The sequence below is a fragment of the Pyrgilauda ruficollis genome, unplaced genomic scaffold (genome assembly GCF_017590135.1).
Source record: "Pyrgilauda ruficollis isolate IOZ18807 unplaced genomic scaffold, ASM1759013v1 scaffold3, whole genome shotgun sequence".
Lineage (NCBI taxonomy): Eukaryota > Metazoa > Chordata > Aves > Passeriformes > Passeridae > Pyrgilauda > Pyrgilauda ruficollis.
This window is the reverse complement of record NW_024524377.1, coordinates 7,101,031-7,119,551: the sequence shown is the minus strand read 5'-3', so window position 1 is coordinate 7,119,551 and position 18,521 is coordinate 7,101,031. Positions and strand designations below refer to the sequence as shown.

General features: G+C 43.3%; 1 protein-coding gene across 2 annotated transcripts; it reads right to left on the bottom strand.

Annotated features, from left to right (window-relative positions):
• Positions 1 to 522: 522 nt before the first annotated feature.
• Positions 523 to 17,225, bottom strand: LOC121356539 (protein mono-ADP-ribosyltransferase PARP14-like). Of its 2 annotated transcripts, XM_041473112.1 has the most exons (19): positions 16,849 to 17,225; positions 16,639 to 16,745; positions 16,530 to 16,563; positions 15,516 to 15,590; positions 14,639 to 14,836; positions 14,194 to 14,478; positions 13,066 to 13,302; positions 9,916 to 12,170; positions 8,805 to 9,038; positions 8,300 to 8,521; positions 7,214 to 7,295; positions 6,146 to 6,295; positions 5,583 to 5,645; positions 4,533 to 4,700; positions 3,490 to 3,708; positions 2,803 to 3,390; positions 2,185 to 2,330; positions 1,453 to 1,627; positions 523 to 1,230 (listed from the first exon to the last, which is right to left on the bottom strand). In XM_041473112.1, the coding sequence occupies exons 1-19, from the start codon at positions 17,045 to 17,047 to the stop codon at positions 941 to 943; spliced, it is 5,727 nt and encodes a 1,908-aa protein (XP_041329046.1). In that variant the 5' UTR covers positions 17,048 to 17,225; the 3' UTR covers positions 523 to 940. The 2 variants fall into 2 exon arrangements, with proteins under 2 accessions (XP_041329046.1, XP_041329047.1); XM_041473113.1 differs by lacking the exons at positions 15,516 to 15,590; positions 16,530 to 16,563; positions 16,639 to 16,745; positions 16,849 to 17,225 and adding an exon at positions 15,146 to 15,270.
• Between the last annotated feature and the right edge of the window lie 1,296 nt (positions 17,226 to 18,521).

Below are 18,521 nucleotides of genomic sequence, written 5' to 3'. Positions count from 1 at the left end.
CAACACACTTGATCTCAACAGTCAGCAATTTTCAGTGCTTAGAAAATGGAACTTTTCTAACCACTGAAAAAGTTTTTTTTTACACAGTAAAAAGTAAAAAAGCCCAAAGGGAGCAGTTCCACTGCTGTCACAGAAGGATGGGATGTACAAATGCACAGCCTGAGTTTTATAGCTCTACTGAGGTACTTGACCTACATATTCGTGTTATTTCACATGCCTTCCCTAGAAAAGGTGTCCCTTGGCCAGTGACCCAGTTACCCTACAGTACCCACAGTAAAACTGTAACAGTAACCTAACGATGTAAAGAAAGCATTGGAAGATTTTTTTTCTTAATCATACAACCAAGTCAAACCCAGCACATTCAGAGAGGCCAAGGGCTTTTCAAAGTTGGGGGTGCTGCGAAGCAGCAGGGTATTGTATTTAAAAACAAGCCATTCCATATCTGTAATGTCGAGTTCATTGACGTTCACTGGTTAAAAACCAATGCTAAATGGTCAAAGAGGTTTAGACAAACACAAGCCATTTAGTTCAACTGGTTCATTTATTGAAAACTGCTCTAACATAACTTGTTATGAGATTGTCATAGAGAGTAAGAAGGCATCAGAAATGCAACACTGAACAGTCCAAGGCTGCATTATCCCTTCCAATTCCCCACCAGCAATTAGGAAGGCCCTAAGGCTGTGGGGCTGATACAGTACAAAGGCTCACTATGTAATCTAAAAGAGGATTGCAGTAAAATATTGTGCTCAAGTCTTAATACATTCAGCTGCTCAAGTGTAAAAAAGCTTCAGGGGAATCAGAAATTGCCAGAGATTGCTTAAATCAAGTCAGAATTTAATTTGACACAATCCTTTATTATTTTTGTTGTGTGTTTTGCTACAGATGTTTCCACCCTACATAAAGGCTGAAAGACATGCAGTCGTGGCTGCAATCAAAATACTCACTTAGTGAAAGTGATAAGGTATTCTGGGTAAGCTTGAATGTCATTAAAAATTATGAACATGGTCGGCTGGCTCATGTTATCAGTTGAACTATCATACAGATCTACAGAGTTGCCAGCATTTTTTTGTGCTGGAGTAATAGATCCTTTTGTCCCCTGAGAATAGTCTCCAACAAGGACTCGGGCCAAGTACATGTACTTCTTGCCATTCGCGTCTGGTCTAGAGTACTGGTCGCTGGCAGAATAGACGGCATTCACAGCAAAGTAGGTCCCGTTTCCAAACTGTGCAGCTGTAGTCAGAAAAGCAAAGGTTCGTGAGTGTTTTAGTGGCAGCAACTCCTAATCTGCCACCTGCAGAGCCTGTGAATCTCTGGACAACTCTGCTTTTTATTTGCAGTAGGGAGATACAACAGAATAAATAATTTTGCATACAAGGTAGGACTATACATGGCATGGCAAATCAGTCCTAGCCCTACACAGGAAAACAAGAGTTGTTTTGAAAGTTACATTACCGTGCATTCCAGCATAGCTCCGGTTAAATCCCCGTTTGTTAATTAAGATTAATGATTCCTGACTTGTTCCATGAAACAGAAGCCTCTCATTATTTCTGTTGCCATTTTTTTTATCTATTTCACACTTTTTTATTTGGTAGTTTTTCCATAAATATTGGTTCTGTACCCTTTCAATCTGTGAAGTTTGAAAGTAAGACAGAAAAAAAGAAAGAAAATTGGTAGGTTGCTGTTATGAAAAAAATTAGCCTGTCAGTCATTCAATCTGCTTCCAAGATTCCCCTCCTAGCTCAAATACACATATATCAGATGATTAAATAAGTTAGTCAAATCCTTCCAAACTTTGCCATGGCAGATAGCAGAATCCAGCCCAAACCATGAGACAAATACTTCCTGGGAAACAATACATGAGCTTTTCACAGGTTTCCAGGCTGTAGATGCCTGCTGGGCCTGCACAGCACACGTGGCTTACATGGGCAAAACATGTGCTCTGCTACAGCAAAAACCATACCAAGGAAGGGCACTCTCCCTGGAGCTGAAGAAGTGACTGCTTAAGAGTTGCTCCAAATACCTCAACTGCAACATTAAACTCATTAAGGCTGAATAAAGTTAACGACAGCCAGAAAGACTTGTCCCAACTTAAGAAATCCATGGGGAAGTTCTTTTTCTATTATCAGTATCCTTCATCACTTGCCATTAAGTTATTTATGCTTAGAAATGATGACTTGCTTTTACCTTTTCAATTCTGAATAACTGACAGGTCTGCAGAAACTTTTGTTCCACATCTTTATACTCTTTTGAGTCTGGTTTTAGTTCCACTATTTTGGTTTGCTCATTTTCCATAGGGTCCCACATTGGAGGGAGCACTGTTGACTTTTGATCTGCAGAAGAAACACTCATATTCAATCATAGATCAATCATATTCACCCAAATCCCCTGCCTAAAATTAAACACGAACTGCTACAAATCCTTCTAGAAGTCCACACATCTTGCTTATGGATGACTTGGAAAGGATCTCCCTGTATTGTAAAGGACCAGCAGTAAATGGAAGAGGGAATGGCTCAAGAACAGAAGTGAGCTGAGATCTAGCACGACAGTTGCTACAAGAACATTATTGCTGGTAAGCCTGCTAAGAACATCAGAACACATTACTCTCTTTTCAAAATGTTTCAAATAGCTGCAAACTTCTTTTATTTCCCAATTCGGTTCCTTTTTACATTCTCCAGAAAAACACCTGCACAAAGCTCCTAACACGTATTTTAAATATTCTCACCATTCCCTTTTCCTTTCTCTTACTGGATGCAATCAGGTTGTCACATGGGAACATCAGTCTGTCAGGATGCTTTTCCTTACCTTCAGATTTGTCAATACGTATAATGGATATCTCTCTTTCTTGGGCATCCACAGCAGTCCTACGTTCCACATCCACTGTGTATATTTGCTCACCAATGATGACTTCCACAGTTTTCTGCTTTCTCATGTAAGCGTTTTCCAACTCCACATTTGTGAGACTGTTGAAGGGTACATAGGAATCCTTTTCACTATATTTCCATTCAACTGAATTTTGTAGAAGTTTTGCCTGGGTCTCTTTAGCAGCTTTTATCTTGAGGATCATTTTATGAACAGCTAAAGAAGCCAGGCAGACATCTTTTGCAATCCCTGAAATTTCAATAGAGGTACTCTTCAAATTAAGACAAATTTTTAATTTCTTTTCTAGGTCATCCAGTTCTTCATAGTCTTCTTCATCAAAATGAGAGATAGTCTCGTCTACAATTTCTGTATGAGATTGTTCTCTTGAAATTGCACTTCTCAGCCACTTTTCGGCTTCTTCCACTTCTTTTTTATTTTCACCACAAATCTGCATAACAGCCAGGTCGATTTTCTTTTCCAAAACCACTTTGTTTTTTTCCTTTGGGGAATACTTCTCAGAGCTCCAGAGTGCTACATTGAAATACATAAATGTTGTCATTAATATTAATATTTTTTAGCTGGTGTTAAACAGATTGATATATAACCCATATTTAAGTGACATCTACTTACATTTACCCATGTGATATGCCTTGGAAACAAATGACTTGATTCGTGTTGCAGTAGACCGTTCTCTTTTCTGCATGCTTGCTTGGAACACACTCATCAGATGTGGCTGAAAGATGACAACTTTAATGGTTTTCACAGACGTAGCAGAATTCCTTTTTGCAAAGTCAGTTACTGCATCTATGATGTTGTCAGCTACCTCAGCTGGATTGCGGCGTGCCTCTCCTGAAAAAAGTTGCAGATATTTTGCTCTAGAAAGTGTAAATAACTGTTACAGGTGATTAAAACATCTTTAAAAGAAGAGCTATGAACATACCCACACAATCACCTGGATCATAAACAGGTTGAGAATAATGTCAGGCTGGCAATCAAGAAAGGTTTCTATTTATCAGGAAAAGAAAGTGGGGGACCACCTCTCCAGTAAGGGAAAAATGGAAGTTGCCTTTTGTTGGCTTGGCAACCATCAGGTTACGATGTAGATGATATGGCTTGGGTAACTAACAAGCCACAAGCCTACTGCTCGGTGACCCAGTAGTCCATTCCTTGCTCAAAATGCAAGCCTAGTTTTATTCATGCAAGAGGTTCCCACGTGCATGGGGTGCAGTTCTGGATTCTCAAGAACAAGAGAAGAAAAAGGGCCAATGTGGGCTTTTTGACATTTGTATCAATCCTACTTGTGCAGCTGCTGGCCAGAGTTCCATCACCTGCTGATTTCAGCAATGGAGAAGTTGGTCCCTGGCTACTCTCTGATCAGCTGCCCACACATACCAGGCTGCAGGTTCTTCAGCAAGCACAGACATGCCTTTAAATCCCTGCTGGCAAGGAAGTGCTGGCTTTAGAAAACTCATGCTCTTGATGTACTAGATCACTGTAAGGAGTGAAGCTTTCTAACTTCCCTAAGCCTCTAATAACATTTTTAAAGACTGCATATTTCCAAATATATTTTCACCACATAATAACCTCTCCAGATAAATCAAACTCATCACTTGAGCCCTGAGATCAGCAGAATCACAAGGACTGAACCCTTTCCAGAAAAGGGAGACACAGACCTGTTCCAACTGCTGGCAAGGCGACAGAGGCGTACTGCCGCAGGTCACACTCCTGGAGCACCTGGGAAACCAGGGACCTGATATCATTTTGGTAAACAAAATGCATTATTTTTTTACACGGCAGGTTTCCTGCTTCGGTGATGATATAGTTCTTGTCAGTTTGCTGGGCTGAAAAATAAGTAGGAAAAAATAATCAACAATTATCCCCAATATAGATGTGTACTGGTCCTCATTAGGAAATGAGAAATGGTGAGAAATATGCCCCAGGATAAGCTTTGTGTCTCCTTCCATAAAGTGAGCAACCCCTTCACTCAGTTTTCTCTTCCAAGGCACAAGAACTCAGTCTATTTTTGTAAAATATTTGCCTCCTTTGGCAAATAAATTTAGTGTGTGCCTTTATTTGTCAGGTTTGCTCAGTAAACTTGGAGAACTTCATGCAGACTGGCACTCTGTCTATACACACACACACACACACAAATATGCCATCTACCTGCAGGCCACCTAGCCCTCTTGGCCTGTGCAAGAACAGCTTGTTTATCTCAGATCTCTTCCACATAGTTCTTTTCATTTGGTTGGTCTTCCAAGTTGACCTCCACACCTGCGTATTTTCCCACTTCCCTTATTTTCTGGTGTTTTAAACCACATACTCATCCATTTTTACTCCTCTTTCATTACAGTTGCTGTCTAACAGCAGTATTTGGCCTACAAATGGTTGCTCTATTAACGTTTTTGCCAGCATCACCCCTTGCTCATGGCTCTGTTTGATGTTGACTCTGTTTTTATCAAGGAAATCTTTACTGGAATAAGAGGATAACAATAACAATAGATTTGGATCTTTATGTGTGCTTAGAAGCTGTCTCCTCCTGAAGATTTTTCTCTTCCTTCTCTCATTAGATGTTTTACAAATATGACATTAACTGATTAAAAACTAGTTGCTATAACACAGTGTGTAACAGATGGAACTGCATTAGTCAGTACTGAGAAAGTATTCCAAGAGATTCCCTGCCATGCATTAACATCTTTGGAAAGGTCAGAAATGCTGTACCATACCTAGTACACCACATTCATCCTCAACTGCTCTTCCAGCACCATTCAGAATTGCTCTGGAGACACCTTAAATGAGAAGAGCACATGGATCCACTGTTACTGCGTTGAAGTCCCATGTGAGGCAGAACTGTATGCCTCATCACATCTAAAACGTCTCAATTCTGCTAACATTACAGATTATAAACTAAAAACACTGTAGCCAAAATTTTAGCTTTATATGCTTTTCAATTCAAATTGCTGTTTTGAGTACCTAAAAAGTTTCACTGAGGTCAAAACCTCACTGACATTTGGCTCCTCCTTTAGTCTGAGAGGTGTTCTATAAAAAGATTTTTAGTTTCTCTTTCTGCAAGGGAGTCTTAAACATGCCGTCCTGTAATATAGATAAACAAGTGAATAAAGTTCAGACATTTCCTAATTGACCTTTTGTACCCTAAGAAGCAAAACAGAAACTACACTGTGAAACAAATAAAAGGGTTTAAAGCACTGAAGAAAAATACTTGCTCCTCTTCTTTCCCAGCCCTTCCAAGCACACATACTTTTTTCACACGTAGTATCAATTAAAATACCTGTTTTGAGGCTGAAGGTTGGGTTTGTTATGTTTACAATGGCATCTCCCTCCTCCTTGGTAATATCACCTTCTGCCACCCGGAACACAACAGAGCCAATTGTCATTTCAGGCTCGTTTTGTGCTGAGGTTGAAGGGACAGCAGAAAAAGCTGCAGGGAAAGAAATACAGACCCTGAGCAGAAAGGAGTGACTGGGTACAATGCCTACAGAGACCAGTTTGGTTACAGACTCAGCCTGTGGAAAGGACTGCCTGCCATGCTATCTGCAAATCATTCCTTCTCACAGGAATCTGCACTCAACCTGCAGTCCTTCCCATCATTTCTGTCATGGCAGGATGGCAGGGAAAATGTGTTTTGCTGCACACCTGTTATGCAGACACTACTTAGTGACATTTTACCATTGCAAAACTCCAATGCAAGAAAGCAGCAAACTTTCCGAGTCTCACTCCCTTTTTCCTGTGTCTCACAAGAGTTTCCAGGCAGGTTTTCTACTTCTTGAAAAGGTGGAACTTTTTACCCATGTGTTACTTGTAAAATCATAATTAAGTTTTCGACATGTAACTCATTTTTCTACAGGCTGCAGTTCCATTAAGATGGATAATACCAAAGACATTTCAATTTGGTTTTGCTACTAATTTGAACACATAAAAGATTTAAGAATATTTCAAAGAGACCACTTCAACACACATACCCAGGATCTAACCTGCCTTCCCAGGACAGAGGAAGACACTGCCTTGTTCACAGTTTAATCTACTGCTGCAGCAATAAAAGAAAGAGCACTGCTTATGCCCTTGACACCTTATGGCTTCTGCTGTTCCAATTTTGAGGGGAGCTATCCAGATGCAGAATCACAGGAACACTTTTTTTCTTAGCATCTCTAACACTATTTCAGATGTAACAGACACTCAACCTGAAAATATGGCCTTTACAGCAGCCACTCAGACTTTGGGAATGACATGCTCACCAAGCAAGTACCTAAATATCCATAATGAATGCATTCCCTGGAATACTTGAAGAAAATAATTTAAAAAAATCAGTAGGCACAGAACTTCTGTGAATAAACCTTACCTGTACTCTGGCTAGCATCATTTGGAGAAGGCTTCTGCCCATTAACAGCTACAGACCTGTTTTCAAGCTCATCTGAAAATTCCTAGAGAATGAAATTACAATCAACCCCTGTAGAAGTCTTCACACAGTAGAAACAAAGGTTTGCAAAGTGAAGCTAAAAAGCATTTAGCAAACTAATTTAGAAAGAACATCATCTGCCATAATCCTGATGGCAAGTCCTGACAGATGTTGCTCTCAGAGAGCAAGGCTGTTCAGTGTGAGCAACACAAAATCACAAATAACTGAGCCAAAGCCCTAGTTACCATTCCACAGGGATACAGCAGCAGAAGGCATCCTTACAGCCAGTGAGTAGCTCACACTAGCTCAGCTCTTGCAGGGACTCACACCCTTCTCTGTGCACAACAGCTCAGGCTTTGACACAGCAGCCCTCAAGTTTAGCCTTTCAAAATGTAATGAAAGCTCTTGCACAAAGTACAGAAGGCAACAGATGCAGAAACACATCTGGACATCAATTCACAGTGTGACTGCTCTCTTTCAGTGGGAAACGAATAACTTGAGTGTGGATATAGAAAATTTATGCTGAAGAGACACCAAAGAGAGGGGGATGGAGAATACTTATATGTTTCTACTGGAGAAGTTTACCAGCACAGCAATCCTAGCACAAAGATTCCTCCTAAAAAGACACCAGCACTCCATTAAAAGCACACCTGTTTGCCAAGGATGCAGGTACTGAAGCAGTAGTTACAGCAAGCTTCTCTGACCTACAGACTGAAGAATTAGGTGAGTTTATGAGATAAAGAGTAATTACACCTCTGTATGAATTACAAAATATTTGTATTGTACTTATTCCCAGGAAACAGAAAGGATATGAAGGAGCAGGACTGTACTTGATACTTAGGTGACCATGGGAGGTAGAACCAAAAAGACAACTTTCAGTGCAGATGAGAGAGACTGTCAACAAACTTTTTCTTTAGTATAAGAACAAGCACCTTGCAGATTCTTTGAATATCATCAGATAGGCAAGTATCATGAGACAGACTCAGATACACCATAATATAATAGAGAGAGGAAACCACAGTAACTCACCCGAATATTAGCTGTGTCTTTTGTGTGCAACAGGAAGTGAACTTCTTCAAGAGAATTCACTCTCTTTTCACTACTGAATTCAAACACTTTGTCAAACAATAATTTAGCAACAACAGATCTTGGGAATTCTAAATTCCCTGTGCCAATTGCTGGAAAAGTAATTGATTTCAAAGACAGTTCTTCAGCAATCTCCAGGCATTTTGTGATTATGTCACCCAAGACCTGTAAAGCACAATTATTTTCTCAGTTACTGGAGGTATTTTTTCCCAGTATGTGCAATGTAACACTTTCCCTTTCGGCTATCTCTTAACATTAAAATACAATTAATTCTATACACAAGGAATTCACAAGGAATTTATTAGTCAACATGGGATCAGCCCACAGTTAAAAAACAGTGAGTCAAACTCTCTTATCTTCTATGACACCATTTCTCATTTCAGAGGAAAACTGGCATTAAACACACTATAAATCCCAAAAAAATTCAGGCAAATAAAGACCCTTTTACCTTTGAAGGTGTGTTTTTCTGGGACCACACAGGTACCACAGCATGAAGCACAACACTGCAAGCCAGATTGTAACCTTTAGTTTTCAACACAGATCCTTCCTCAGGTGTTCTTCCTCCACCTTCTTTGTTCAAACCTGTCTGAAGCATTGGCCCTGCCTTGCTTAGCAAAGCTTTACCAAGTGGCCCTTTGTCAAGCTGGAGATCTTTGCCAACACTGACAACAACAATGGATGTCTGAAAAACACACAAGCAAAAACTCTAGCTTGTAAATATCAAATTTAAATTTTGCACTGGATAATCAAATACAGCCTGCCTGATGGTCTACAAGGTAAATATTTTGGACAGCAACCAGAGAGAACAAAGTTTTGGAATAAACCAGAAATTATGCTCAATTCTAATATCATGAGTCTGCCCAAAGAAACACAAAACTGAGTTAACAATGAAATTAAATTCAGCCTAATGAGAATGACAATTCTGCATTCCTTGTTTATTCATTCTGCCTCCATTTGAAAAACATTTGTGCAAGTTTGTTCTCAAAGAGAGGCTCACAGACCAAAATCTGAGTTCACTGAGGTAGGCAGGGCCTCCCATGCATGGTTTAGGGGAACAAGCAGACGCTAAAGACAAACAAGACTTGGGGTAATCGAAGGAGAAAGAAGTGAGAAAAGCAGTAACTTATGAGAAAAGCAGTAACTTATAAATAAGATAAATACAAAGGGCACTGAACATTGTGTCACCCCCTACATTTAGCTTCTCTGGAAGGGCCCCATACACATTTTAACATATATTCTGCCCTGGCCAACTGGAGGAGCTGTATGCACAAGCTGTGGGAAACATCCACTCCTCAGAGGTTTTGCAGAAGGGTCCTGGATGGAGCTGCTTCCAGTACTGGCAATCCCAGTAAAGTATCTATCAGCCAGCTAACAGAAAGTGCAGGAGGCAACCAGAAATCAATTATCAAAATCACTGGTTCTCCACAGGAAGTGCAATACCAGCTGCATGTTTCATGTCAGTGCTCACCAATGACATTGGTTTTGTGTTCGTTAGTTTTAAAAAAAGGCACAAAAGAACCCACTTTTTATTTCAAAAGGAGGTAATTTAGAACACTTACTGTAGCATCTTCAATGCTTCCTGTTTGCAGGATGATGTGAAGGCCTTCCTGAGTTGTTATGAATGGGAAGTTCTTAATACGCTTAGAAGTTCTCTTCTGCCTAGGTCGAGGAACTGAACTGACATGATGCAGTGGCCTGTAGGAAGCTGAAAACTCTGGAAACACTTCTCTAAATGCCCTGCTGAAAGCCTGAATGCTATCCTGTGCAAAACCCACAAGATGAACCTCCTTCAAGCTGCTGTTCCCCTTGGACTCTTCCAAGGTCTCCTTGATGGAGGATACAATGGAGTAAGTACACAGTTCCATTGGGAAGCCAAAAATCCCTCCACTTATAGCAGGCAGAGCTATGGAACGATGCTTGTGTCCTTCAGCTAGCTGTAGACATTTTTTCACTGTCTTCTTCAACAAGTTCACACACATTTCTGATTTCTCCCTGCTCCACCTGGGCCCGACAGCGTGAATGACGTTCTTGCAGGGCAGTTTCCCGGCGCGCGTCATCGCTGCATCACCAGGCTCCAAATTCCCCACCTTCCTCACCAGCTCATCACACTCCTCCTGCAGTGCTGGCCCAGCTGCTCTTGACAGTGCCTCAGCCAGGCCACCAATGTGGTTTAGATCTTCATTAGATGCATTCACCACAACATCGACAGCGTGAGTGCACAAGTCAGCTTCATAAAGTGCTATTACAGTTTCACCCATGGTCACCTCCATATGGAGCTTGCCTCTGTTGGGTTGTTCCTGATCTTTCAGCTGTTCTTCTGGCTGCTCTTCCAGTAGGACTAAACACTTGAACACTTCTTTTATATGGGGGGCCAAAAGGTGTGCTTGCTCTTTTAGATATGCCTTGGCTCCTGGCAAGTCAATCACCACGCGCTTAAAATGCAGGCCAGACAGAATGCGCTCAACCAAGCTGACGCACTCCAGCACTTTTGTCTTTGGCCCACTCAACAATATAACTTCACAGTTTTTCTGTGTGCTAAAGTCAACTTTCACACCTTTTTTTGATAAGGCAGCCCAATCATTGACCTTCTCTTTCTTAAAAAACCTTATGAGTGCCATCGGCTTTCCTTCAATGACCTTTTGCACCTCTGTGTTTTCATCTACAAAGTTGGAAAATTCCTCAAAGGCTTTTGCTACAGCTTCAGAAAGACCAGCAATCACAATCTGACTCTCTGCCTGTGTGACTGCTACAGCTCCATTACAGCAGTTTTCCTTGGTCAGCATCTGCCATTCCTCCTTCTGGAGGACTGACTCATCCTCCAAAGTAATACTTTTGTGGTCCAGTTCTCTCTTTATTTCTTCCTCTGCTTTTAGGAGATCTTCAGGAGCATTCCCTTTCAGGATGATCTCTCCTGCACCAAGCTCATAAAAAACATTAATTTGTTTTGATATAAACAGGCTCTGTGACAGGGTTTCATTATCAATATGCTCTAAAAACTGAAAAATGTAAGGGTGGACATTAATTTTTTTCTTTGCCATTTTGTATACATGATCAAGTATTTCTCCTTTTACTTTGTAAACTTCCTCAGGCACTCCAGATAGGTTAATGCTTTTCTGCAAATTATCGTAAGTTATTTGCAGGTCTGGGAACTCTGTAAGAAATTTTTCTTCCAGACCAGTAATCCGTAAAATTCCATATTCCCCCGGATTCACTGCCTTGACTTTCAGTTCAGTTCTTTGCTTTTCTCTTTCAATTTCTCTGGTGACCTTTTTGATCAGAAGCTTCAGTTCTTGTTCAACCTTCTTCACAACTTCTTTTTCACCTACTATAACATGTAAATCCTTGGAAATATTTGGGATCATCAGAACTTCATCATGGGGAAAGTTGTTCCTAATGGCTTCCCACACCTCTGTGCTTACTTGACATTGAATTGCTTCATATTTTGATATGGTGTGTGAAAATGCTGTGGAAACTTCTTTTTTCCACGTCTTGACCAATCTAGATACTGATCTCTTCCGCTCAGAAAAAACAGCTGAAGGATGCAAAGTAACTGTTGGATCTGCACAGAGGGCATCAGGCCACTCTGGCACACAATTACACTTTGCCATTTCATTATTTATTGCCTCAATTAACCTACTATTTCCTTGCAAATAATTCCAGACATAGGGATCCAAAGGCAATGTAATTGAATCTGGTTTCTTTATCTGTGGCCCTTCCTTTCCATAGAGAGCTGTTTCCAGTGAGGTGTAGTAAGGATAGACAAAGACTGGTGTTTTGTTGAGGGAATGCTTCTTTGCCAGGATATTTGTTACATCTAAAACAAACAAACAACCCCCCAAGTTATTAATGTCAGCACTTAAGATCTTCTCTTTTGTTTTGGGTTTTTTTTTCATTGTTTGGGGGTTTTTAAACTGTATTTTCTATATAATAATGTTATTTTTAAGAACATTTTTAGATTGACTTCCTCCACTTCCCAAACAGAAATAATTCCAGATTTTTGAAGAATTATTCATTTTAAATGCCAGAAACTAAGTTGAAGAGAGACAGTCAAGCAGAACAGCATCCACCTCTGGGAGGAGGTGTGCATAGTCTGCCCCCACTTCTCTTGTATGCTGTACCTGAAGTGCCCAGCTCCACAGCTGTCTGGGCTATTACTCAGCAGTTCAAACCACAGCTCCTCTGTTTTCCCAAAAGACCATCTCTTTTCTTCAACTCCTCTTCAATTCTCCCCTTCACTGCAACGCCTCCAGCTTCTCCCTTGTCCTACACTTTTCACAGTCACTCATCTTTCTGCCACTGACTTGACAACCCACTGCAGCTGCTCTCCAGCCAAAAAGCTGCCCAAGAAATTGTCCTGAGATGAGCCACACTGGGCATGTTGCCATGGCTGGTGGCCAAGACAGCAGGCAGGGGGGAAGTCCCCTCTGCCCACGTGGCTGTGCACTCTCCATGGAACTCAAACTGCAACCTGAACTCTGTAAGGATCAAGGCCTGGGTGAAATAAACTGTCTAGAAAATGAAAAATTCTATGCCTTATGTACAGCTGGTCCAAAACTGAAGCTTCCGCTCCAATTAGCATGAGACCTGCGGGCAAAGCACCACGTCTGCTGTTTTACAAGGGCAAATGAGGCATTTCTCTAGAAAATCCACATTTTGGTCTTTAAGTGAGAGGTTCTCAAAGAAATAATGGCTCTGCATTTCTGCATTACCTTTGTGGTCACCAAATGTAATGATAGCTGCATCTTCATCAGGCAGCAGTTGAACATCCACCGTCTGCGCACCGCCGTACTTCTCATTTTCAAAGTAGATGGTTATATAGTGACTGGAGGTGTTGGGTGGTATATTTTCAGCCCTAACACTTTTTGTTTGCTCAAGGCACCATGCAGTAATGTTTTGTTCCTTTGCTCTCTGGTTTTGATTCAGCTTTTTAGCAAATTCCTCTGCATCTAGAAAGAGAAAGGAGAAGAAAAAAAGAAAAGATCAAACTTAGAGCTTGTTTTTCTACCATGATGTTAGCAGACTATCACTGTGTACGCTGATCAAAGCACTGAATTACAAAATCAGTCCAGAGCTGCCCACAAAGCTATTTCTTTCCACATATTCAGTATCTGTCACTTGGTGTTCCCCTCATGGTTGATCACAACTGTTGACTACAATGACTGCAGCCAGAATTTGCTACTAGTTTTCCTACTGACTATCATTGGGTTTCTTTAGCTCCAGCAGAAAACAACATCGGGTTCATTTTTAGGCTATGGCTTCGTACACAACTAATAAGACACAAATTAACAATTCAAATTCTCTCCATTTTATAATACATTCTCATTTTGGCTATTTCCCCCCTGTTATCCTCAAGCCATTTTTCCATCTGTCAAGGAAAAAAAAATTAAGTTTCTTAAAGATCCACTTATTTCCTAAAGGCTACACCAAAAATTTAGGACTGGAGCATGACTTGAGAGACAAATCATTTCTAAGGCAGAAAAACCTACACCTTCTCTGAAGGGCAGCTTTTGGCAAGGACAGCTTTTACCATCAATCTGTTCTCAGACCAAGTGCATCCTTCACTGCTTGTTTTAAGTTGTAGTTTGCTTTTAGTCCTACCTGTTGTGTTCACTATCCAAACCAGAGCTAGCTCTCTTTCTGACTTGCACTGGCCTCTCTACCTCACAGATAAAGGTTATGGCATTAACTTTAGTAAAGTAAATCCTCCTTTAAAAGGACACAATATCAGATGAAACCTTAAAAATATGAAAGATAATACTTCCAGCTTAATCTCATTCACTCACACACATACAAACATGTAGCTAATAAAAAGAGCTTCAACTCTGACACTCTCTTACCAGTATTTCCAGTAAAAGTAACTACAGCAGCACGTAACTCAGGTATCATTTCCACACTGAAGTCACCATCCTCCTCTGACAAGCCACTGACATTCTCTACCAGCAAAATTAACATGCAATCTTTGGTTGTGTCCTTCACATTCTCCAGCACAACTGCGGTGGGAAGCAGGGATCCTTCAGAGTTCTCCGCTTGGCACGAGTCCTGGGAAGCTGCCACTTGCCACGGCTTCACAACCAGATCAATTTTACTCAAGTGATGCTTTCTTTGCAAAACTTCTTGGGCATCTAGTCCCACAGAAAAACAGAGATGTCACAGCAGAGTAGCACGTTAAACAATAGCAATAATATACCATTTCTGCTTGGAGCAATGCCCATAGAGAGATCCTGCACCAGCAAAGGCCTATTTTTAAAAGGGAGCTTAAGCAGTGTAACACCCATAACATACCTTGCTCATCCTGAAAGGTGATGATTACTTGGTCATCCTTTTTGACATAGGACTCAATGGGCCCCCCACCAGACCTCCTTTTACTTTCAAAGTACATTTCCAAAATCTCATCTTCTATTTCCTCCCCAAAGGCAGTGGTTACTACTACAGCAGAATTCCCAGAGGTTGCTTTCTCTGCTTCCAATTTCTCACATGATTCTGAAATAAAAGATCACACCCTAATGCCTTATGCAAAAATTTAGGAAAAAACCAAGCTCCCACACCACTTTTTGTTCAGATTGCACTCAGGGTCAGGGAAAAGAACAGGGTAAGAATTCCAAACAAGTTAAGCACATCACCAGCAGGAGTTGCCATACCAACACGTAGGGAGGAAATGCTTCAGTTCATCACCAGGCAAGGACAGCAGAAGTAAAAGATACAAAAGTTTTTTCACAAACACGCAGTGAGGGGAACCAGTGCTCCCCATTCACAGTTCAGACATTGCTGTGGGTCACCTGGGGTCCATACCTACTGGGTGCCACGGCTGCTCAGGTGTACCGGGGGTACACAGCTCCAGCACAGGGCTGCCCCAGCAGGGCTGGCAGCAGCTGGGAAGGTCTGGGTAGGGACAGCCTTAGCCAGAACAAAGGCCAGCATTCACTGCTGTCCCCAAAGGACGTGACCTGTCTGAGGCAGAGAGTGAAGTGAGGGCTCTAAAGGGACTCATAGAATGGAAAAAATACATTTATTTCTTTTAGCCTGGGATCACAATTCCTATACTACATTAGACAAACAATATAAGCCACGAGGATGAGCAGGGCACTGCTGCAGCAGAAAGGTCCAGAAAACCAAAGGAGCAAGAATACAATGGTCACCACCAGGTAAGTGACACACTTACCTGTCTTCTCCTGCTGAGTACACACAGGAGTTTCCTTATTCTGGGAGATGGGAAGAGACCCCTGGCGTTCATTAACTAGAATAAATGACAACGGTTTCTCAGTTGCTGGGTACTTCAAGAAGAAAATGGACACATTAATGTACACCCAGGAGGTAACAGAGCTTGAATTAAGTTTCATTTGACACTGTCAGAATCACAGACTTCCACAGACTCTTCTATTTTTAAACCAAATGTTGAGTTCAAGAAGCCTCGGGCATAATGTCAGCACACAGTCATGCTGCATGAACCAGCATGAGCAGGTCCTGCCATGCACTACAGCACTCTCCTCACACAAAAAGCTGCACTGAACATAGGAAGTGCTGAGGACATCAGCCCTTGGGAGGAAGTGCCTTTGAAAACTGAGACCTCTGGAAGAGCCTCTATCAGGATGTGTTTGACCCAGCATGACTGCTCAACTTCCTAGTTTAGAACAAGAGGAAATGCAGCTACATTAGAAAACAAAGGACAATGGTACGATTGACCAAACTGCTTTTGCAGCCTGTGCCCTCAGCCCTCACCTGCACAATCACCCCTCTATGCACAAGCAGGTGCTTTGAAAGCAGAGCTCAGCGAGCTGCATGTGCATTAGCCCTGTGTATATTGATTACTTCTGTGTGTACTGTTAGTCACACATTGATTAGCTATGTATTGGCCGTGTGTGTATTGATTAGTCCTGTGTGTGTATTAGCCAGATGTGTATTGAGCAGCTGTGCGTGTATTGAATGTACAGTGTGTGTGTACTAGCCACGATAGCGTGGTTGGTCTGTCCGGTGCCTGGGATGTGGCTCGGGGACTACACCTTAGAAATTCCATCGTGTTTGGGATTCGGGAAGTGAACGGGAGCGCTGGGGAGAAGAATCAAAGCGCTACAGCGTCGTTCGGCCGGCCCGGCCAAGCAGCGGCTGCGCTGCTTCTCCACGCCCGCTCCCCCGCAGGGCTCCCCGGACCCCCCGCCGCTCCTGCCGCAGCTCCTACCTGGCGCCTGGGTCCCGCCGGCCGGTCCCGGCTCCTGCAAGGGATCGAGAGGAGAGCGGTCAGCCGCGGCAACTCCCGGACCCCGCCCGCCTCACCGCGCCCGCCTCACCTGCGCGGGGTGGCCGTCCGCGGGCAGCGCGGTGACCTGCAGCGACAGCCGCTCTCCGGACCCCCACACGAGCTCGTGGGCCGGCCGGCTCAGCACCCGTTCCCTCACTGCCAACAGAGCAGGCACCGGTCAGGGGGATGCGGCCGCCCGCCCCGTCTGGCCGCGGGCATCGCCATCAGCCCCCCCGCTCCGCCCGGCCCGGGCGCTCACCCTCGGGGCGGGCGAAGCAGACGAGGATGTGCCCGGCCCCGCTGTCGGTCCCGGTCCGCAGCTCGCACTCGCCGCCGCCCGAGCGCTTCTGGCTCTGGAAGTAGCAGAGCAGCTTCTTCCTGAGCGCGGCCGGCGGCTCGGCGGGGCCCCAGTCCCCTCGCACCAGCAGCGGGAAGGAGCACGGCCGCTGCCCCTCCATGGCCGCCCGACCGCTCCTCTCCCGCCGCTTTCGCTTTCGATTCCCCGCAGAACCCGAGAATGCCTGGGGCTCCGCCCAGCGCCGGGAACAGCCTCCGCCGCCGGGCCCATCGGCACGGCCGGGGAGCTGCGCCCCGCCGCGCCTCCTCACGGGGCAGGACAGGCCGCTCACCGCCCTCGGGGCGCGCCCGGGCTGCGCGGCCGCTTGTGCAGAGCCGTACAAGGGTCACAGTGTTATCAGCCTCTGAGCTTACACTGCTTAACCACCGGCTAACACTCGCTCTCCCTCCCTTACCCTTTCAAATGAAGTCCATGATGCAAAGTAAGATTACCACTTTCATCATTCTTCGCCAGAGATGCTTCCACAACCATGAAAGGTTGCAATGGGTGTTTACTTCAAGCCAACTTTTCAGCTAGCTGAGAAGTTTTCAACCGAGTGCTCAGGACTTTCTCTTGCAAAGGTTTGTTTTCAGCTATTTCATGCTGTGTATTTTACCCTTGTGGCCAAATATGGGACACTAAAATAGCAGATAAATGAAGTTTTTCCCCCTAATTTCACTGAACGTTAAGAAATGGGTAAATAAATGTCATTAAAAATTACAAGCATCTAGCTAAGCCTAGGTATCATCAGATGCTCTGTTGAGTGACCCATGGGGATTGCCTTTGTTTCTTCGTGGGCAACTGATTTATCTGTTATTTCCTAATGCACTGTCCTCCCTACAACTAGCCCAGGTACATTCTCTCCTCCCTTGCTGTAACCCTGAAAAAATTCCTGACTGTGATTGTAAACTGAGTACATTTAATCCTAAACTGTACAAGTATGATTAGAAAATAAAGGTCTGTACAGTTGGTTAAAGGATAAAGGCTTCAGAAACTTTCCATAGGTGCCACCAGGACTCTGCTGCACAGTTCAGCCTGCAAACTTTGGCACAGACAAAATGGGAGCTGGTGAGTTACCCGATAGGGGTCTGACATCAGTGAACTGGCTTACAGGGACAGAAAGTGAAATCAGAGACCAAAAGCAGCTGAGAAGATTTGATCTTCACATCTGTCTTGGCCTGGGATAGACTAAATTTCCTCTGTAGTAGCTGGTACAGGGCGGTGTTGTGGGTTTAGCATGAGAACAGTGTTGACAACACACTGCTGGTTTAGTTGTTGCTAAGGAGTGTTTACCCCAAGGACTTTTCAGCTTCCTACGCTCTGCGAGCAAGCAGATGCACAGGGAGCTGGGAGGGAGCATGGCCAGGACAGGTGACCCAAAGTGGCCAGAAGGATATTCCATACCACAGAGCATCATGCTCAGCACAGAAACTGGGGGCAGTCAGCTGAGGGGGACCATTGCTACTCAGTGATGGGCTGGGCATCGGTCAGCAGCTGGTGAACAGTGGCACTGTGCATCACTTCTTGTGGGTTTTATCCTCCTGTCTCTCTCAGTCTCATTACAGTTATTATAGTATATTTCATTTTGTTTTGAT

Coding starts and splice junctions, on each gene's coding strand:
- LOC121356539 (XM_041473112.1), bottom strand. CDS start 17,047: ATGGAGGGGCAGCGGCCGTGCTCCTTCCCGCTGCTGGTGCGAGGGGAC. Junction 16,564..16,638: donor CGGACGGCCACCCCGCGCAG/GTGAGGCGGGCG, acceptor GATCCCTTGCAG/GAGCCGGGACCGGCCGGCGG. Junction 15,591..16,529: donor CGGCGGGACCCAGGCGCCAG/GTAGGAGCTGCG, acceptor CATTTATTCTAG/TTAATGAACGCCAGGGGTCT.